This window comes from Dermacentor variabilis, chromosome 6 (assembly GCF_050947875.1).
Source record: "Dermacentor variabilis isolate Ectoservices chromosome 6, ASM5094787v1, whole genome shotgun sequence".
In the NCBI taxonomy this organism is placed as follows: Eukaryota; Metazoa; Arthropoda; class Arachnida; order Ixodida; family Ixodidae; genus Dermacentor; species Dermacentor variabilis.
The window spans coordinates 150,801,740-150,823,263 of record NC_134573.1 but is presented as its reverse complement, the minus strand read 5'-3'; the positions used below and the strand labels follow the sequence as shown (position 1 = coordinate 150,823,263).

The 21,524-nt window shown below is 47.0% G+C and overlaps 1 protein-coding gene across 1 annotated transcript in view; it reads right to left on the bottom strand.

Annotated features, from left to right (window-relative positions):
- LOC142585479 (SEC14-like protein 2) overlaps window positions 1-21,524 on the bottom strand; it is a 61,263-nt gene that overhangs the window by 11,003 nt on the left and 28,736 nt on the right. The window contains exons 2-8 of the mRNA XM_075696267.1: window positions 20,073-20,278; window positions 8,411-8,480; window positions 7,396-7,439; window positions 7,270-7,332; window positions 5,746-5,839; window positions 1,036-1,130; window positions 128-206 (exon numbers count right to left, since the gene is read on the bottom strand). Coding sequence (XP_075552382.1) covers window positions 128-206; window positions 1,036-1,130; window positions 5,746-5,839; window positions 7,270-7,332; window positions 7,396-7,439; window positions 8,411-8,480; window positions 20,073-20,126 — 499 coding nt within the window. The 5' untranslated portion in view covers window positions 20,127-20,278. The remainder of the gene's footprint in view (window positions 1-127; window positions 207-1,035; window positions 1,131-5,745; window positions 5,840-7,269; window positions 7,333-7,395; window positions 7,440-8,410; window positions 8,481-20,072; window positions 20,279-21,524) is intronic.

Genomic DNA, 21,524 nt, shown 5'->3' with positions numbered 1-21,524 from the left:
CAATGAAGAACAAGACACTCTTCAACACGACTGGTAGTGAAAAGGACGGCACACAATTAATCACGCATGAAGTACAAAATGCGCGACTCTTAACTATGTGTGCTGCGTGAAACCCGCTGCCACGCACCTTGCCAGGAGTAAAGCTGGCGCACTGAAAAGCCCTCGTAGTCCATGATCACGTACTGCGTCTCGATCTCTCTTCCCAACTGCAATGGCGAGACAGAAGTCTTAAAAGAGAACATCCGAAAATGGGGTGTTCGGACGAAATGTCCACGCAGTTCTTATGAAGCCGAGCGTTTCCTCCCATTGTTGTTTGGATGCTTTGAACTAGCTAACGCTCTGAAATTGCGCTCGAAAATGTGATGGTTCCAAGCTCTACAGGCAGGTGAGTATACCGCAGACTTCACAATGGAGCATTCCGGTGTGGAAAAACCGATGACACGACTTTCACGCATTATACGTACGTTGGCAAGCGCCGGCCAGCCAAGGCATCATTTGGGTTCATATCTTGCAGCGTAGGCAAACCGTTTTCTTGAAGGTGAAAGACAACCTAAATGCTGTACGTTGTTGCCTATTAGGAGCGAAAGTATGGAAAATGTGATTAATAACGATCTCGCTGTCCGGATACACAGCTGTGAAAACCTAACTTTAATATTACAACAATAAAGGGTGAAACAAAAAGCAATTATTGAAGTCTGCAAATTAAGGACAAATACACAAACAGATTTTACGTACACGTGCATCATGCTTAGCAACATGCAGCCTTAAATGTAATGCTGTATTCAGCGCCCTGGAGCCACTGAACTTGTCACAGCGGTAGGTTAGTGTCTCAAGCCTTCAGTGAAACTGTGTGGTATCGTGTGTTCTCGTAGGTTTCACAGATGTGCATAACAATGACTACAACAAAAAAGGCGTTAGTTTGTCTCCACATCCTTTCTGCAGCATAATAGCGCCTAATCTTCATGGCAGTTGCACCAACGTGCATTATTTAAGTTGGCACGTATATGAAAGGAGCACCGGGTGCCCATCGCTCACCTTGCGCGACGTGTCCTTTTTTATCTTCTCTTGCAGCTCGAGCAGGTACATGCAGTGGCGGTAAATGTCCGCCTGAGGCAGCACCTGCAGAAAACCTGAGAGGACCACCGCGAAGGCATGATTGCCACGCTCCTAGCAATACTCTCGCCACACCGCTCACGTCATGCACCAGTTTGGGTCACCCCCTAGAACACATTTACAAACACGTCAGTGCCGTCATATCATTATCAGCAGCAGCACTGTATTAAAGCAATCTTCAGGACGAAGGCATCTTCCTGTGATCCCCAGTCAGCGCTGTTTTGCGTGAATTAGATGCACCGTATACATCGTATGCCCGCAAATTTTCTTCTCTATTCACTTCAGTTAAACAGGTACCGCGCCAGGGCGCACTTCTGTTCCGTAACAAAAAAAAAGAAAGAAAAACACGTAAGGATTGCTTGCGCAGCAAGCGATGGTAAAGGCAACTGTTGGTACAATGTTATGATATGGAACGACAGTAGTTTATATCAGCGAGGGGACGTGGGTAGACAATTTTCTGATTCGGGTTAACTAATAGAAATAGAGTTTCCTGCTCCTACCCTCGACGTGCTAAAGTTGTGCTACCTTCGGTAGCGGTCACTGAATTTGGCATGCTTAGGAAAAGACGTCCGCGATGTTCAGGATGAGCGTGGTATTTAGGTTGGTCTATCCAAGCTCGACATCACAAGGAGAAAGTTGTCTTATAAAAGTGCTACACAAGGCCACTAACAGCGTTGAAGGATAACATCGCGCACCAAGTGTTACGTACGGGCTTTCTTGTTGCAGCTATATCCGTAAGCCGATCAAGTCATTGCGGTTCGGGGTTCTCCTTTTTTTAATAAAGCGTGGATTTATTCATCGATCGATCGATTATTGGGTTTTTATCGCGCAAGGGGCGATCCTGGCCAAAGAGCACCATAAGTCACACTTGTTTTGCTTGCACAAAGAAGCAGGTTTGTGATTTCATAGAATACAATATTGCAGAATGAAATAAACCAAATGAAATTCTTTCTCTTTTTGTCAGTTATTTGGCCTCTGTACGCTGTAACAATATCCTTCAGAAATTACGTCACTTCTTGGCGGGAAAGACACAGTGTCGAGGCAACGCTGTCCTTTCTATTTTATATTGCCAACCTTCCCTACAGGCCATCAAGGCGTGCGCTCACCCCCTAGATAGGTAAGTCATGCAGTAAAGCTGGCTCTTCAGGTATACGTAGAGATAATTTTGCCTTGCGGAACCAGATAAAACGAAAATTAAATGGGCTCGAGCAGAACTGCCTTACACCTACACACTGCCCTAACATGTCCACTACGGTATTATCATGCGTATCGACTCGTCGGTCTGCGCAAGACGCCAGCCTACTGTGCCCGAAAATTTGCGGATGTTGTCGCGGGTTCCGTAGCGAAAGAATCTTGTCTAACAGAATTGCGCGCGCGACGGGGACGCTCTTGTACATTCTCGAATGTAAGCGAGCACGAGTGATTATTTTGGAATGTACTATGACGCATGCATAAATGGTATACGGACTTGACCCGTGAGATCATATTTCGACCACCGACGAATGGGATGGCCGCTATCGCTGTGCTTTCAGCTGTTACTGGATTGCCTGCGCCCAAGTGTACAGAGTTGTATAAAAAAGATTACAAAAAAAAAGCGTGAGCATCCGGTTCTGCACCATTCACTCGTAGGAAACAAGGCCCAATGGTAGTCATACTTACATAATAACCCTTTCTCCTTGTTTAAGCACTCGTGTCCGTAATTCTCATGCGTAATTTTGTATAATAACGCCGTTCTTTCTGCCACTGCTATCAGCAACCTAAGCTAAATCTGACCATTTTACAGTCTGCTGGTACTAGCATCATTCGTTCTGGACTTGTAGCCTTAGCCTTGGTGCGCTAGCGATCGGGTCGACCTCGAACGCGTAAAGGTCCTGCTGAGGGCTGGCGATCTGTTTAGCGTTAAGAGGCTGAGACCGTATTATGCATTATCTCACCCGCGACCTTCACAAACAGAACAATAAAAATAGCAACGGCACAGACTGGTTGTAAACCTCAACGTGCACGTGGACTCGCAACGCTATAGGCAGGTTTAGGCTGGGTTCGGTGTCGTTGAGCAAGTCACTTCTCCCATACGTTCGAAAAAAAATGAAATTTTACGTGCCAAAACCACGATGTGATTACGAGGCACTCTGCAGAACGGGACTCCGGATTAATTTTGAAATTTGATCAGCCGAAGTTCTTTCACGTTCACTAAGTGCACGGTACATGAACGTTTTCTTTGTGTGTGCGTGTGTGTGTGTGTGTGTGTGTGTGTGTGTGTGTGTGTGTGTGTGTGTGTGTGTGTGTGTGTGTGTGTGTGTGTGTGTGTGTGTGTGTGTGTGTGTGTGTGTTTGTGTGTGTGTGTGTGTGTGTGTGTTCTGCGCCAATATAGTTGGGGGCGCCGTTGCCGGGAACAAACACGTGACGTCAAGCTCAGCTGCGCAACGCCAGCCACAGCCGGGATCGTACCCGCGACCTCGAGCTGAGCAGCGCAACGCCATGGCCACTGAACTGCCGCTGCCGGTTCTCCTCTGTCTTCTTTTCCTTGTACGAACCGAAACAGATTGGTGTGTTCTATCTTTTTCTTGCTTTCTCTCTTTCCCCCTCTCTCTCCTTCTTTCTTTCGCGCTCATGGTTAGGCGTTACAGGATGTATAGCTTGTCCGATCGGACCTGGATCTGGCAATCAGTTCTGCCCGAGCGAGGACAAAGAGTTCCAAAGCACCGAAGCAGCGTGTCCGCGGCCGACGAAGGTCGGGACACGATGTGTTCGACCGCCGGAACACGTCCCGCATTCACGGCCACCCTTACGCGTCGCCGGCTGCAGAGACGGCGACGAAATTCACCTCGCCGCGGTCTCGTAAATAGCGCGCGCTGGCTTCGTCATACCTGACGCAAGGCGTGCACCGTCCTTGTCCGCAGGGTCAGCACGCGGGGAGATCTCGCTTCGTACTTGGCTCGCGTCGTTCGCGGCGCGCGGGGCCTTCATCGAAACGAATAGGTCATGAACGAACAGGCTCCGACGGGGGGGCTCAAATATCAAGATTTGGCACGCGCGTGCACTCTTTCTCGAGCGCAGAAAAGCAAAACCACCTTCACGTACTCCTGTGAGCAAAAGCATACGGACCAGAGATTCCGCGATAAAGTATATTTTCTTCTCCGCCGTACGAATGTTACTTTAAATTGGCGAGTGCAGTCCAAACCTGGCATCGCTAAACTTTCCGGTGCACTCAACAATTTCAGTTTGTGCGTCTAAGTTATGAATACATTCGTTTGCTTTTATATTTAGTTGTTGTTGTTGTTGTTGTCGTCGTCGTCGTCGTCGTCGTCGTCGTTGTTGTTGTTGTTGTTGTTGTTGTTGTTGTTGTTGTTGTTGTTGTTGTTGTTGTTGTTGTTCGGCGAGTCACAGTCTGTGGTCCGTATACTCTTGCTCACAGGGTGCGTTACTTTTCGGAGTTATTATGGTCCTGCTTACAAGCAAATGTCTTCGCAGATTAAGTCAATTTTTTTTTTCATGAAAATAACGGGTGGATATCGAATGACCGTGAAGGGTAATGTCTTACGCAATATATTCGTTGTTTCAAGCAGCTCCTTCTCCTAAAGAGCTAGTTCAGTCGCATCTACTGCAGGATCGAATTGGGGAGGGGGATTCCTGGACTTTCTTTCCCGTCCCCAGCTCTCCTATCCGTAGTAACAGGTATAAATATCTTGAAGACACGAAGAAGGAAGACAAACGAAGAAGGAAGACGCAACACGAGTACCTTCTTCGGCATCATCTTAAGCGCTTTATACAAGTACATGTTCTATAGTATACCAAGAAGACGTAACGTCAACCCTAGCGAAGTTCATCTTTGAGGCGTTTGCCTCGGAGTGCATTGCTCATTATTTCTGTCCCACAATGTCGCACTTCTGGTACAGAGGCAAACCGAGGCTTAGCTACCTGCCGGAGGCCTTGAGTTTTAAAGATAGAAGTGAAAAGGGGAATGCATCTTCCGTGGAGAACCGTAAAAGAGAGCAGGTGACTTGAGTATTGGAGGCGTAAAAGAGGGGAGCACACACTGAAAGGAACATTGCTTATTTTACTCAAGGCGATAAAAAAAATTTAAATTCAGTTCATTGCTAGAGGAAACTGTGGATCTTTCTTTCATCCTTTCCCCTCTCCCACCTGGAGTAATGTGCCAGGCATGTCGCTAGGCTAACCTCTTCAGATAGTATTAAACTTCCCTCTCTCTCTCTCTCTCTCTCTCTCTCTCTCTCTCTCTCTCTCTCTCTCTCTCTCTCTCTCTATCTATCTATCTATCTATCTATCTATCTATCTCTCTAAACAACTGAGAATAAGCGCAAAGAAAGGTAAAGAAAATGACGACCTTGGTGGCACCAGCTCTCGTACATTTCAAAGGGAATGATCGTAAAATACATCCATCCATGCAATAGGTGGTGTCCGAATCCACGCCTCACAGTGTGGCGCCCTTTGGATTTTAAGTGCGGATCTTAAAGGCCATGATTTTACTGGTTGCACGCGGCGGAAGCGATTTTGGGAGCCAGAAACACGCCATGGACATCGGGATTATGGACATCACCTATTGCTCATACAACCGTCTCTCCCCTCTTTGCCCTCCATTTCTTCTCGCCACGAGAACGGTGCTCGCCTCACCCTTTATGTCCACGCTGCCGATGTTTATGAGCCAGACGGGGTGTCCTTTCGGATTGCAGTCCAAGATGCCACCCGGAAAGTTCTCCCGCATCACCTGTAACATTAAGAAATGGCCGAGCCCGGTTTCGTATTTCCTTCTTATTTTTATTTCTGGTCTCACTCATAATATAGGCCACATATTTAATGAGCAGTACATGCTCGTTATGCTTATATGACCGCTTGTAACGCACCTTGCCTGCACTCTACTTAGTTTCATTACCCGTGGCCCTTTCACCAAATATGAGAGGCTTCAAGATTGGCGGAGGAAGGTGCTCCGAACCAAGTAATTATAAAGCAAAAACAACAAAAAGCGCTTTGTTCTTGAGTATTGTTTGTGACCAAGTGGTCGTACATCCTGTCGTCTGGTTAACGATACTGTTCAGTGTACAAAAAGTTTCAACTGCGTAATCTCAGCTACATTATCATCTACGCAGTGTTTGATCTCCTGATCAACTCAGCCGTCGTACTACCGATCGAAAGGTCTGATAATGTACCACTGTGTCTGGCGGCCTTACCACGGCGAATCTCAAACATCACGGCCGCTGACACATCCAAAGATAACTAGCTTTTCACCTACAGTCGATGTCATCAAAACCACCCAGATAGCAAAAGTCCTGTACCCTCCGATTCAAGACGTCATGCTACCTGGCCCGAAATTCCCATTGCCAAGGCTTGCGGGACGAAATCATTGACGTCAAAAACACCTTTTCTTATTCTGGAGCATCCCCATTAGATTCTGCGGCAGTCGGGCCAGGTATCATGAGGCCATGGATCGGAGTGAAGAGGCTTTGTGCTTTCTAGGTGGTGTTGACATAATCCGGTGATTGTACTACTCCTGAATGTTACACGACGGCCGAATGACTCTAGTGGATGAAACCTGTTCCGCCGACCATCAGCGATTTCAGCGTTACATAAGTTCGCTCGCTATTGCCGTTAAAAACTCTAATTTTTCTTTCCGTCACTTAGTTTCGTAATCCACAGATTCACTCTAACTCCCTTCGTTACCGTCCGTTTCTATCCCGTAGAGGATTACTGTCACGATGCAGTTATCTTTGCAATCATATTGGTAAGCTGGTGTGTTGCAGAGTGAGCTGCTAATACGTTCACGCACGGCTCCGCCCATCTGGCGAACTTATCCTGAACAGGTGACTTTTCAGCGCAGCTGTCACATAGTTGTTTTACACTACTTCTTAATCGTTTCCAGGCCACTGCACATGTGAGTGGACCGGGCAGCGTATAATGTACGACCATCACAGAACGTGCCCCGTTACAGTGCCCCATACGTCGATATGGAACAACAGTCCTCACTTTCCTTGAAGGCACAGCGCCAGCTGTGTTACAGAAGCCTTACAACAGAGCGGGTCGCGGACGTTGTCATTTGTGGGGTTGCTTCGAAACTTTAACGTAGAAGCTTTTAAAACTTCGGAACTTTCGGAAAAAAAGGTACGCGTGTAGCAGTGGAGGCACAGAAGCCGGCAAACCCACCTTGGGCACCTTGTAGTCCGTGAGCAGGGTGTCCACGCCGTTCTGCTTGCGCCATTGCAGGTGCTGTTCGGGAAGCAAGGCTCAGCCGAGGGCTGTGCGACCGCCAAGTGCGCCAACGCGTCTCACCTGTCGAAACATGTGCTCCGCCCGGTCCAAGTCGAACTCGCGTGCTGTGTAACAAAAGCATTCGTTAGAAGGCCGGTCGCGAACGTACCATAATGTCGTCACGCTGAAATCAAATCTTTCGCGGGAACGGCCTCAACTGAGGGAATGTGCGCAATATGCTGCCAGCAATGACACGACAGAACGCGTGATGTGCGAGCGTCCGGTACACACGACACCCCACAATCACGTGATTCAGACAACTGCATGTGAACTTCAACGAAACACAACATAATGTTGGTTCGATCCATGAGGTAGCAGGAAGGAGGACATCGGCTTCTCATGGTTCTACATTGATCTACGACGGGACGGAACGGGTTTCCAGCTCTCAGAGGACGTCCCTGAAAAGGGTCGCGCGACTACTTTTTTTGTGTTTTTCAGGCTTTCTTTTAGGCCTGGAAAAAATTATGTAGCACGTATTTAGCAACAGAAAGCTGTATCGAGAATTTTTCAGGAGGGTCTATTATTTAATTTTCTCATTGGCACTTCTTCTGGTCTGACTCTAATATTTGAGCATTCATTAACTATGAATAAATAATAATACAATTAGGTAAAATACAAGAGAATAGTCTGACTGATAGTCTGATGGTGTCAAACTATATACCTGAACAGCTAACTTCTTACGATTTTCCTTTTTTTTCTGGCAATGCCGTTTTTTTTTCTGCTCACATCCTGACAATAAATATGTTTCCGAGATACTTAAGAGTTCACTGAACGGTAAAGGGCTTTGCTGTGTCGGATAAGACTTAGCTTCCATGTTCAGGTTAATGAGCAAAAGCAGATGTGACCTGAGCCACATGACAAATCTTATTAGGCCAGGTTGTGCGCTGCAGCAAGTTTAATTATATCCGCTTGGTCGCATACTGCGGGTTCGTTTACGGTTACCTGCTGCGGCGCCATTTTGTGCTCGCCTCGCGGGCACACAATGGCGCGCAGATCACAGACGCCCTCACCTCACACAGATCACAGACGCCCTCACCTCGCAGCCATCGAAGTAGGTTGGCGTCCGTGTGCTCCGGTCCCCGGACGTCGGCCACCGCTTCGCGAAACTGTGAATGAACAGGACACGGCGAACATGTCAACAAGGAGTCGCTGTAGGCTAAAGTGTCGCGCGTCCACCACATGCGTGACTATACGCATATTTGTGCGTTTGCTAGCGCCGCATAAGGACGGTCGCTCTAATAAGACGTTACATTCAAAATTGCCTTCAGAGGGTCCCCCGCGTGTCTTAGTGCGTTGCCCTTCAGTTGGCATGGCTAGTTGGCGCGGGCTGCTGCGTGCTTGAGAACGGATCCTTCCTCAAGTGACACGCGATTGATTGATTGATTGATTGATTGATTGATTGATTGATTGATTGATTGATTGATTGATTGATTGATTGATTGATTGATTGATTGATTGATTGATTGATTTTTTCTTCGTGTACAGTAACATTCGTCTATAGATGTGCGTCGATGAATACGTGCTTGCATGACCATGCAATGCAGCCTCGATCATTCACTTCCGCAGCGTGGCTTTGTTATCTTTCTGCCGTCGTAGTTTGTAGGCGCGCTCGTAGTTGTTTGGGGCACAATATGCAATTTAACTTGACAGAGCCCATGTGGAACATTCGATGATACGTGTATGAAAGCGGCCAGACGCAAGTGGCCGTTATCTGTTTCGCCGACCGCCAACGACGCTTGTTGCTATCGCCGCCACCGAGTTTAAAAAAAACACATTATCCAAATAGGCTGTTCACGGGTCATTAACCGCCTGTCTTCCCGCCTGCCTGCCTGCCTGCCTGCCTGCCTGCCTGCTTGCCTTGCTGCTTAGCTGTGCCTGTACTTAGTTACACTTACGGCACGTTTCAAATTTTCGCGCAGATGAGGAATGTCGCAATAATAGCTCGCTGTGCGCACCTGGCAAATTGTGTGCTACAAAGTGGGACGTTGTAGTGTAACTTAAACGAGTGCTCGTTTTGTCGTGACTCCGTATACTAAACTTGTCTGACGAGTCCTCGCCGAGAAATAGATCGTAAAGACACCACGAAAAGTATGCAGAGGATGAAAAAGAAAAGAGAGAAAGTCCTGCCTATTTTGTTAGACGCATCTATCGCCTCCCATGACAAAAAGCTACACTAGATGAGCAGCATGATTTGCTGACGTGCCTCGAACGTTTTACACGCGCCACACGCCTTAGTATATAGATTAAATATTTTGTCAGTGCGATAAAACCTTTATTCGTCAGTAGACCCCTCGCGGCATTGACTATGGCGTTGGGCATACTAGCCTCGAGGTCGCAGTTTTGATTCCGGCCAAAGCCCGCCGGTCCGAATGGGGACAAAATGCATAAACGCTCGCGTACGTAGATTTAGGTGCACGTTAAGGAAACCTAGGTGGTCAAAATTAATTCCGAAATCCAGAGCCCCCCTCTGTGGCGTGCCTCATAATCAAATCGTGACTTTGGCACATAGAACCACCAGAGTTTAATTAATTTTAATTGCGAATAGTGCGCCCGTGTTGCGTCTGACTCTTTCGTCCGCTGTGCGTTATGGAGCTGTTTGCTTTCTACAATGCTAACCTGCCAGCTCGGCCAAGTAGCCGCTTGTTTTAGATTAGAGACACCACGCAGGCCCAGAACATTCCCTTGCACAGAACAAACTTTAAAGCAGCTCTAGTCTGACTGCCCATCATACGAAAATGAAAGGCTAGCCCTTAGGTCCACTTAAGGAAAGTTAGACGACCAGCCTTTTGATGAACTGAAGACCCTGGAACTGTGGCCTCGAGCGTCTGAGATATGCAAAACCTGCCGCGTTTCTTGAGATCCAGCAGCCTGTGTGACCGCTTGTCAGTGACTAATCGAAGCACACTTGGGCTTGTGTGCTGTGAATGTTTCTTCTCTCCTTCTGCGCATCTTCCTCGTCCCCTTTCCCTCTTCCCAAGTGCAAGGTAGCCCAAACAGGGGCAGCCTGGTTCAACTCTCTCCCTTTTCTCTCATCACTTTTCTCTCTGCTTCTATGGCATTCCCTTCACATGCACGAGGAAGGGTCTTTCGCAAGTGGCAAAAGATTACGAGGTATATCGGTGTTTTCAACTTTGGTGCGTCACGTGCCTATGTTCTTGCCTTGCTTTGTTCAGTACAGAGAGATTAGCAGATTACTAGGTTGCGCAGGTCACAAGATTGTTCCCGCTGTCGACAGCTCCGACTCCACTCCGAGAGAAGTAATATTAAACAAAACAAAACTGGAAAAAGCGAGCCACACTTGACAGCTTGCGACCCGCCGACGCGAAGAAGGTCAATTTGTGTAGCCTTCTTCGAACAAAAATAAATCTCATAAAATGGGGAGGGATTGGGGTCCAAAGGTAACGCAGTGTGAACAAAAAGTGTTTCTTCCAATGAACATATTAAATACAGGATTGGATAAGAGCGTGATATGAGAATAATGCATCATTGGCTACCAGACTACTTCGCGTCGCGTCTTTTACGGCTTGTGAAAGTGTCGCCATTAAAGTAGCCTTGCGGAAACGGAATTGCAGTCAGCATCAGCCTGCTGTTCTCTTTGCAAGCAGCAATGCTGCGTTTTGCCTATTTCAGCGAGGGTTTCCCCTTGTCAAGTGCATCCAGCGTACGTTACATGTCGTTAAAGAATTGCCGAACGTTGCATTAATCATCGTTTTCCAGTAAGTGCCTTCATATATAAGCGTAGCAAGCAACGAGGCCGCTGACAGTCTTTCGCGCAAAGTGTTGCAGTCCACGCCACCGAAGAAGGCTAACCAATACGCAGAAAGAGACATGAAGCAGGTCATTAAGAGGAAGCTTTAGCTCTGGTGCTCCTGTCCAAATACATGTAAAAGGAGAATTCATTTTCTCGGCAACCACTGCACCAAATTTGGTGAGGCTTGTTGCATTTAAAACAGAAACTGAAGATCTCGTGACTGTTTCGAATTTTGGTTTAGGTGGTCAATTTTTTGTTAAAAGGGGCAAAAATAGAAAAAAATTCGGGAAACCAAGCTATCAAGTTTACAACTCTGCAACTCAGCAACGAAAAATGGTGTCTTAATTACGTGAATGGCACCTAATAGTACATCTAAAGCAGACAAAACTGACATGTTACAAATGAATATGAAAAAAAAATAGTAATATGGAAATACAGCGTTTGCAGAACCCTTCTATACGACGTAACAATTTCACGTAATATATAAAATGACATATCACATTTGTCCGCTTCCAATGGTCTAGTGGATGTCCTTTACAGAACCGCGATATCTGTTCTTGGCGCAGAGCTATTAATCAGTAAACTTCGTGCTTCATTTTTTTTTTCAAACTTTAGAATATTTCAAATTTTTAAAACAAAATTCAGGCCCTAAATCGAAATTTTGCTACCACCAGTCACTAGAACTTGATTTTCTCTCTCAATGCAACAAATTTCATTAAAATCTATGCAGAGGTTATCTCATAGAAATGTTTCTGCGTTTTACATGTGTTTCAATAGGCCGCGTCGGAGTTGGGCCCGAGCTAAAGCTTCCTCGTAAGCCACTTCCGTTCGCTATAGTCTCCGCCTCACCAACCTTGTGTTTTTACGGGACTTAACAGAACTGAAGCTGCTCTCCCTCGTCGCATCCTCACAGGGTCAGAGCAGACTCCAGCTTGGCGGTGCAAGACAAAACTTGTCCCATCATCGTCGTGCGTGAATTTGTCAAGCTCTTGGGGACATTTAAGATTACGTACTAAAACGCCCTAAACTTGAAGTAGAACGCAAGATATTAACAGGTGGACTGAAGCGCAAGATGGCCCCGCATTCTAGGGAAAATGGCATTCGGTACCCGCGAGGACAATGGACATTTAGGACAGAGCTGACTCGGCTCCTCCTAAAATTCCCACGGGATACACGGGGTCGTATAGTGTGAATGGTGAGCCATGTGGGACGGCGTGGTTTGGATAACGGGCGACGCGTAGCGCTCGCTGTCAAGCTCATTGTGATGCCGGGCGTTATTGTTACTAGACGGACTGTGACGGGGCTTCAGACCGTACTGCGTTTGAGAGGTGGCACTCGGGCTGAGCAACATGTCGTCAACCTTTGCAAGTCTGGGTCCGCCTGCAGCAAGCAGCACCCCTCCTCCTACTCCTCGCAAGAAGGACCCTTTGTTCGCCCTTCATTATTATCGGATCCCCCTTTTCAAATCCCAGCATTGTAGGAAGACAAAGTGCTGACGAAGTTGAACTGGTGCAAAGAACGGGATTTATGCTATGTGAGTGTCATAAACTTCACTAATACTCGGTTTCCATTGCAAGATCCCGACATATGTGCCCTAAATTGCAAAATATTGATGAAGGCAATGAATGCTACTTTGGTAATTCGTTGAGAACACAACGTGATCTATCGTGAGTATATAAGGCCCGCGTTCTCCTGTAATGCGGCTGGTACAACAGAATTGTGCAGCCGCGCGGTATTTTCAGCAGTACACATTGCCCGACTATCGGGTCCGTCATGAAGCAATGCTAGAGGAGCACTCAAAGACAACTGTATCATTGTTTCTCTTTGTCGCTCCGTTGTTCCTATCAAGTACCGGCACAGAAGGTTGCTGGAACCCTATCAGGAATCGTGAAGCCAACGAACTGGAGTGGCCGCACGTGGGTTTCGTGGTCTGCATTGTGAGCGTACAAAGGTGACAGACTCCGTGAGTTACCAAGGGCTTCGGCGTGTGAAAAGCAACAACATCCCTTCATTTAGGATGTACGTATACACATATGTGTACGTCACTTGTTCTTGTCAGTTCTTCCAAGTGGGGGCAAGGAAGAACCACGCGTGTTCAGCTTCGGATAAGTTGAATCCCCCTAACTACTCAGTGTGGCTTCACTTTATTTCAGTGTGACTGATGCTGCTGCTACAGCTAAAACCACCACCATGTTTGACGATATCTTATATTGGTGTGGCTCGTTCACTTGACAATGGTGAACGAATCATTCCCTTGTTTCTCGTAACGCTTGAAGGCAATAATTAACTTTTCGCAAGTGCTCCAAGCCGGGGATTCAATTATTTCTATGGAAGCATGCAATACCTCTGATTGCACAGTATTACTTTTAGAGGCTAAAGAAAATTCGCAAAGCATGCTCCTATCATCGTGACTTTCTTTCTGCGGAGTCAACAGTGCACTGGCACAACGTTATGTGACTTTGAGCACATTTACCGACAGTTCTTCATCATTCGTGACTGAGGGGGGATAAAGTCTCGGCTGCAGACAAGCAATGTCAGAAAAATACCTGCGGTTTTACAGTAGGCGCTCAATTAGCTGATCGATCAGCACAGGTTGTGTCTGGCGTACGATGTCGCATAAGTGCTCCTGCTTTAGTGTGTTCACTATACATGAATGACAGGGTAATGTTCAGTGCGGCGAAGCAGCCCATTCAGTGACTTTGGGTTTCTAGACTGTCGATGGCACTTTCTAGCCGTGCGAACCAACAACAGCGCGCCGGTCGGCGTATATAACGAACTTCTGAATACTTTATCTGACACTGCAGACTTTTCATTTCATAAATTCACGCCTGTAGAGAAGACGCATGTCGTGTTATGCGCCATTGTGATTGACATGCGGAGTTAATTTTGGCCTTTGAAGCTTTGGCCGCTTAACTTTCTTGTCATTTTTTTCTTCCTCGATAGCATAGCTTATAAGTTCATCTTTTTTTTTAATCTTCACAAACGGTTTCCGTCAAAGCCGCGACTCCAGTCTAGATCCGCGCAAGCAATTCAGCGCGCCTGTCGTGTATCCAGCCTTTCTGTTATATCGTGCATCGAGAACAGCGGATGGACGTATGGCATATAGCTGCAGTGTTAGCCTATTATACCAACGCGGCCCCACAAAGAGGTCAGGTCTTGCTGCTCTAAAGCGCGCAAGCAATGACTTGACAGAATGCAAGCTGCACAATTCAGACGCATGGCAGTATGTAGCTTAGAACGACAGAAAGCTGAGCTAGTTGGTAAGTATTCATTATGCAAAATAGAAGTGAGGCGTGCAGACAGGACACAAGAGTAGAGAAGTGGACAACACGAACGCCGTGTTGTGTTGTCCACTTCTCTACTCTTGTGTCCTGTCTGCACGCCTCACTTCTATTTTGGCAGTATGTGTACAGTTCAGCCTGGCGACATGGCCGATGCGTTGTGTATTCCTTCGTACACGGATTCTTCCTGTCCACGCCATCAAATATAATCTTTCTTTCTCTCTCTCTTTCTTTCATTTCTCCCCTCACTGTGTGCAATGTAACAGGCTGCTGCACACAAGTTCGGGTTGGCCTCTCCGACTTTCCTGTAACATCTATCTATCTATCTATCTATCTATCTATCTATCTATCTATCTATCTATCTATCTATCTATCTATCTATCTATCTATCTATCTATCTATCTATCTATCTATCTATCTATCTATCTATCTATCTATCTATCTATCTATCTATCTTCTTGTTTAGGAAAACAATTTATATTTAGATCAGTTATAACGGATGAGACAATTGCATGGACCTTTTGAAAGGCTATCTATTCAATTGATTAAGCGACAGTGCATTACCATGGGCTGACATAAACACTGTACTCTTTTCCGCAAGCAAGGGGGCTTTCGCGTCTTGCCTTTATCTTCTATTACTCCGTCACGCACGTTAGCCACGTGTATAAGCTAGGGAACCGGACGTAGGCACGTAATTGATCCCAACTTTATTACCATTCCTTATTTACTATAGCCTCACATTCTCTCTATCTCTGCAACATAGGGCGGAGATAAGCCCGTGTAGCCGTAGACCGCTCTATCATTACATTAACTACGGATATGGGCAAGCTCCATCACTACACAGTTGGGGTAGCTTGTAACCGTTCGTAAGAGATAGCGCAGCTCTCAAACAGTTAAAGACGAAGTATTGATAGGGCGGCTATGTTCTATCAGTTCTTTACCGTTGTTTCTTTAATCGCTGCACAGGTCATAATGTGCGTCTCGATCCTCACAGACATAACTGTGAACTTCTCATTCCGATACGCTTTTTCATTGTTCGCGCCCGTTAGAGGTGTCGAAAGGCGTGCTTTTTGAAGGGAAGGAGGAGGAGGAAAAGAAGGAAGGAAAGATAGGGCGGTCAACCAGGTGCATGTCCGGTTTGCTACCCTCCACGGGGGAAGGATATTAAGACATGAAAAGAAAGAAAGAGAGGGAGGGAGTGAAGAAGGTACTCTCAGTGTCAACACGTGCGGTTGTCCATCTCTTCACGCCTACAATCGGTCACTGAGGCGAGTCGATCTCACGAATCGTAGCGATTCCCGCGTCGCCTTGAAAGCCGCGATGCGTGAGGCCACGGTCCAAGAATCTTTTTTCTCTGGAAATGGTCTGCTGTGTAATCGGTTTAACACGTTCTGAAGTACGTGGCATTCGATTTCATAAAGATTGCAAAACCACAAAGCGGGCTCGGTCGTCTCTTCACAGTTGCACGAGTCACAGATAGGTGCGTCGACCATTCCATTAAGCCTCCTAGAAGCCAACCCTAACCAGAGGCGGCACAGTGAAGTTGCATCACGGCAGGGGAAGTGCGATGGAATCGGCAGCTTCAATGTATATAGCGTCCAGCAGGCGGAGACGACAGTTCGAGAAAATCAGGGTGTTCCACGAAGCTTCAGTTTTGGTTTGAGCAAGTAAACGAAGACCCCCCCCCCACAGCGTCTGTCCTTGATAAGGGTATCGGAACTGTCAGGGTTCCTTTATGGGCTGACCGGGCAGCATCATCAGCAAGGTCATTACCGAGGATGTCAGAGTGCCCCGGAAGCCATTGGACGATGATACCATGTCTGTTTATGAGGGCTTGATGGAGAACCTCTCTAGTCTCAAACACCAGTTGTTTATGGGTCTTGCGTTGTAAGGTTGATTGCAAACCCTGAAGGGCTGCCTCGGAGTCACAAAAAAACGACCCACTTTCGATATTTTGCTTGTGCGATTTAATTAACAGTGGCACGTAGGGTGGGAAGTTCTCTTGCCGTAGAGCTCATTACGGGGCACACTTTGAGCTTCATTGTGACTTGTAAGGCCGGAGTGGTTACATCGTCTGTGGAGCTGGTGGGTGCTTTTCGAACTGTTGCAAGCAGGTATATAGGGCATATAGGGCAGGCATATAGGGCATATATATATATATATAGAGAGAGAGAGAGAGGAAAGGGGAAAGGCAAGGAGGTTAACCAGAGAAAAAGATCCGGTTGGCTACCCTACACTGGGGAGAGAGGGGAGGGGGAGGTAAAGTGGTAACAAAGTAGAGATAAGGAAAGGAAGGAGCGTAGGCACACAATCACAATCGGTCACTGGCACCGAATACTGTCATCGCACAGCACAGTATAGGGCATATAAATTGACGTAGTCTTAGGCGGGTAGAACCAATGTTTCTAATGTGCCCGACCACAGTCACGTGGAAGAAATACAGGTCCTCCAAATTTCTACATGCTACATTGTAGCCCGGTGGTGACACGTGACGTGCTCTATATTGTCATATTACCTACGCTCTATAGTCCCGCGATGCGCCATGATGACTTAGTGGCTGTGACATTGTACTGCTGAGCACGAGGACGCGGGTTCGATCCCCGTGTCCTCAGACCGCCTGCAGATAGGGGCGGAATGCGCAAATGCTCGTGCACCGTTTTTTTGATGCACGTTTTTAAAAAAAACCAGGTAGCCAAAACTAATGCGGTACCCCCCTCTCTGCTATCCATCTTGCAGTTTCGGGAGATAAAACTTCATAATTTATTCTTGTCGCGTGGCCGTATGACGACTCCTTGAGCGACCTATGATATCTTTAGTTGCCACCTGCTAACGTACTAATTAGATCAGCTGGTAGAGCGACCACCCGGGAAAGGCACTGGTCTCGGGTTCTAATTCTGGACAAATTCAAACTTTTTATTCGAAGCGTCGTGTTTTCTGAGAAAGCCGTGTGACAGGGCTTCACGTTGCTTTCGGGTGGTTGGTTGGTTTCTTTTTCTATTTTTCGTGAGACTTCTTCCATCATTTCGATTTCGGCACAACTTGTTTGCTATAAGATCGTTAGGCACCTGAGAATAGAGTGGGAATATCCACAAAAAAAAAACGATGAATATCTCCAGCAACCTTGAAAAAGATGAATGAGCGTAAAGATGAACAAATACGGCCAGTCTCGTATAAATCCGCGCTGAAGAGGAAACACACGCCGCGAGCGCAAACTGTGAGGGATGGTCCCAAAAGCAGGTGCTCCAACTTTTGCAATTGCTTTCGAGCAAACAGTCCAGCGATGCATGTGGCGACACCCAGGGCGCTTTCGTTGGAAAGATGTATGGGTTGCGCGCAAAGAGGCCGCGACGAAATGTCATTTCAAGGGTGCTTCCCTTTTATATTTCTTTTTTTTTTCTCGCGGCTAATTTCCCGTACGCTCATCGAAGTTTTTCAAGCGCGAAAGTCATGAAAACAGAAAAGGCTCTTTTCTAGCATCAAGCGTAATCATCCTTTCAACATTGACATATCTTGAATGACGAGAAACTGGAATGTGGTGTGTGTGTGTGTGTGTGTGTGTGTGTGTGTGTGTGTGTGTTTGTGTGTGTGTGTGTGTGTGTGTGTGTGTGTGTGTGTGTGTGTGTGTGTCTGTGTGTGTGTGTGTCTGTGTGTGTGTGTGTCTGTGTGTGTGTGAGAGAGAGAGAGAGAGAGAGAGAGAGAGAGAGAGAGAGAGAGAGAGAGAGAGAGAGATTACTTCAAGAACTCTATTCATCAACAAGGCCTGTTTATATGCATCGGTCGCTAGGAAATTCGCCTCTTCGGTACTGCATGCTCTAATCTTTTTTTCGAAAATTTCATTTTCGGTGACCATGTTGCAAAGGTCAATGGAACACGTACATACCAGAGCGAATCAGGAAGTTCTTCCTCTCTGTTTTTCAAAGCCAAATTAGGGCTGTAAATGCGAAGCCAACATATCCATTCTCAGCGATCGGTCTTTCTCGGACCAGCCCAGCCTTATCTGCCGGTAGCTCCGCATCACGGCGCTGCTGTCAGTTATTGAAGATGGCGGTTGTGCTTCACGCGTCCAACGGCCTACGAGCAACGACGTGTGATTCGTTTTCTATATGAAGCAAGGGACGAACGCCCATAGAAACCTACAGAGAAATAAATGCAGCCCACGTGTGGGGAAAGGCGTTTCGCTTTGAGAAGTGGGACGTGGTGGTGGTGGTGCGAGTTTGCAAAAGGCCCTGAATACCTGCATGACAATGAGCGTCCGGGGAGGCCGCGTGCGTCGCCGATTGACGACTGCGATGCGACAAATTTAGTGCTGCGATGGAAGATATGTCTGTAGCGGTGTGGAGACCACGTGAAAAAATAGTGTAAGGTACGTACAGTAATACTTATATTTGTAATTACTTGCATGTACCGTAAAATTTATTTTGGTGAATAATATATAGGGGCAAATATTTTCGGGTTCGCCCTGGTATATATATATATATATATATATATATATATATATATATATATAGAGAGAGAGAGAGAGAGGCTAAAAACAAATAAGGTTCTTTGAGAGAGAGAAAGAGACAGAAATACAGGAAAGGCTGGATAATTAAGCAGAAGAAATGTCTGTTTTGCCACGCTACAAACAGGGGTATGGGATAAGGTATTTAGAGAGAGCGGTGGGCGCCGATTTCCGTTTCCCTACTCTTCCTTCTCCCTCACATTATGTCTTTAATGCACAGAAAACTCATTCAAGGTAGTTTAATATGCTAACTGTGCACCCGACGACGGCATCGGCGAAATATTAGTTTTGACGAGTTTGCCGGAGCTTGATTTTTTTACTGCCGGTCGTGGCGCGTTTTCAAAGCTGCGAAATAACTTTCCGTCTACTTGTAGCGAAATAAATGTGCTTCCGAGTTTTCTGTCACCGATAAGCAGCCGTAAATTAACGTTACTTTTTTTCATGATAAACGAGCAACGACAAGTAAAAAAAAAATGAGCGCGAAAAGGCATTACGTACTTCCAGAATAAACTGAAACACGTGATGATTTAACAGCGACGGTTCGAATTGGCGTGCAGCGGATCGCTATATGTAGCTCTAAGACGCGCGTGAATAGCGAATAATAAAGATCACCAAGTATTCTGACATGAAATTCCATGGATGCCTTTTCCTCGCCGAAGGCTGTCTCGCAACTCCGATCCTTAGGGGACGAGGTCGCGGGATTAAATCCCGGCCACGGCGGCCGCATTTCGATGGGTGCAAAATGCGAAAGCACCCGTGTGTCTTTGTGTCGTGTGCACGTTAAAGAACCCCAGGTGGTCGAAATTTCCGGCGTCCTCCACTACGGCGTGCCTAATAATCATAAAGTGGTTTTGGCACGTAAAATCTCATAGTGATCCTTAGGGGAACGCGGCAACACAAACACGCGTTCGAGCACACTCCGAGTCGTTCTCGCCTTGTGTCTTGGGGCCGATAGATACGGTTCGTCCGCTATTATTCCTGGACGTGGCTGGCTTAATGGCTGCGCTCGTTTATACATATCGTACTCTCGAGCTGGCCAGCGAGAAAAAATATGGAAAAGAAAGGAAGAAGAAAGAACAAAGAAACCGAACAGCATTGCTGCTTTCGAAAGAGAGAGAAAAAAAAAGAAGAAAGCACACTAGTTGACACATGCGACAAGGCTCACCTGTTCAAGTGTGGTGCGTTGGCGCTCATCGAGGTCCTGCAGGTAGCCGCTCATGGTGTCGAATGACGGCTCGGGCCAGCGGCTGCGTTCGTTGTAGTCCCACTCGCGCGTCCGCTAGACCGCCGCTATCTGCGCGGCGCAAGGGCGCAGCCTTGGTTGAGAGCCGCGACCTCCTCTCCCACGTCACTGAGGGGCAAGCTATGCCTCTGGGATGGAGGAGGAGAGGAGGGGGGAGTTGGAGAGGGGCAGGAGACTTACGACAGAGGTAGAGAGAGAGAGAGAGAGAGACCACGTCGTTCAATGGCACACGGCGCTACGCTTAATTGTCTGTAAAATGTATGTTAACTTGCGGGTCACGGTGGCCGAATAGTGCCCGATATAAAGTACGCAATGCTTCCCTGTCCTCTACGCGTACGTGTAGCGATGAAAGGGTAGGAGAGAGGCAGTGAACGAATGCATAGCAGTGCGCCACTTCGAGGTAAGGAAATACAGAAGCAGTGCGTCAACCAAGTTTAACGGGATACATGGGCGAATAGAGAGGCAGAGAGAGAGATATGAAGAGGAAAGGCAGGGAGGTTAACCAGATATTAGTCTCCGGTTTGCTACCCTACACTGGGGTTTGTACACAGGGGTTAGAAGGAGGACAGAGAGAAACGGGTTAACACACACACACACACACACACACACACACACACACACACACACACACACACGCACATACACACAAAGGGCGTTCCAGTTAGAGACGTTCACAGAGGCCGGTAGATCGCAAGAAGCGCAGTAGAGCTTGCATGGCCTTCTTCTGTGACGTTAAGTCCTGTCAATGGCGTAGAATTCCTTCTTCCGTTAGTGGTCGGTCGTGCAGTAGTCACAAGTTGCGGTGTCAGCCATCCCTATGCGGAACGCATAGGCTTTGGTAAAAGCAACGCCCAACCACAGTCGATACAAGACCTGTTTACGTCAACGCACTGGCGCGCTATGTATGGGAAAGTAACATGGGACGTTTAGTATACCACCAAGCGCAAAAGTTCTGGGAACACGAAGTCGCGAAAGAGAAAGTTGTACTTCCTCGCGACCTCTCCAGTCAGCCGTAATAGAATGTAGCTTAGAAGTGCGATAGTTGCATGGACAATTCATCAACTGAAACTTTCTATTCGAGAATAGGCACACTGGCGACGACGAAATTTCGTTTTCTGTCAAATCCCGCGATCCGAAAAAAAAAAAAGCCTTTGTGTTTGGAGATACGTCGTATCTGCCTTCCTCGATGAATTAGCGTCTCCTAACGCAATGCTATGTCCTGTTGTGTTTCGTATATTTTTACGATATCGATAAGGCCTAGGTAACAATACCGCATCCCCTTGAGCCTTGCGCGCAAAGCGTACGGAATTACAGAAATTTAGCCCGCATGCCCCCGTGTCAACGTCCCGAAGAAAATCACCTGTCTGCAAACTG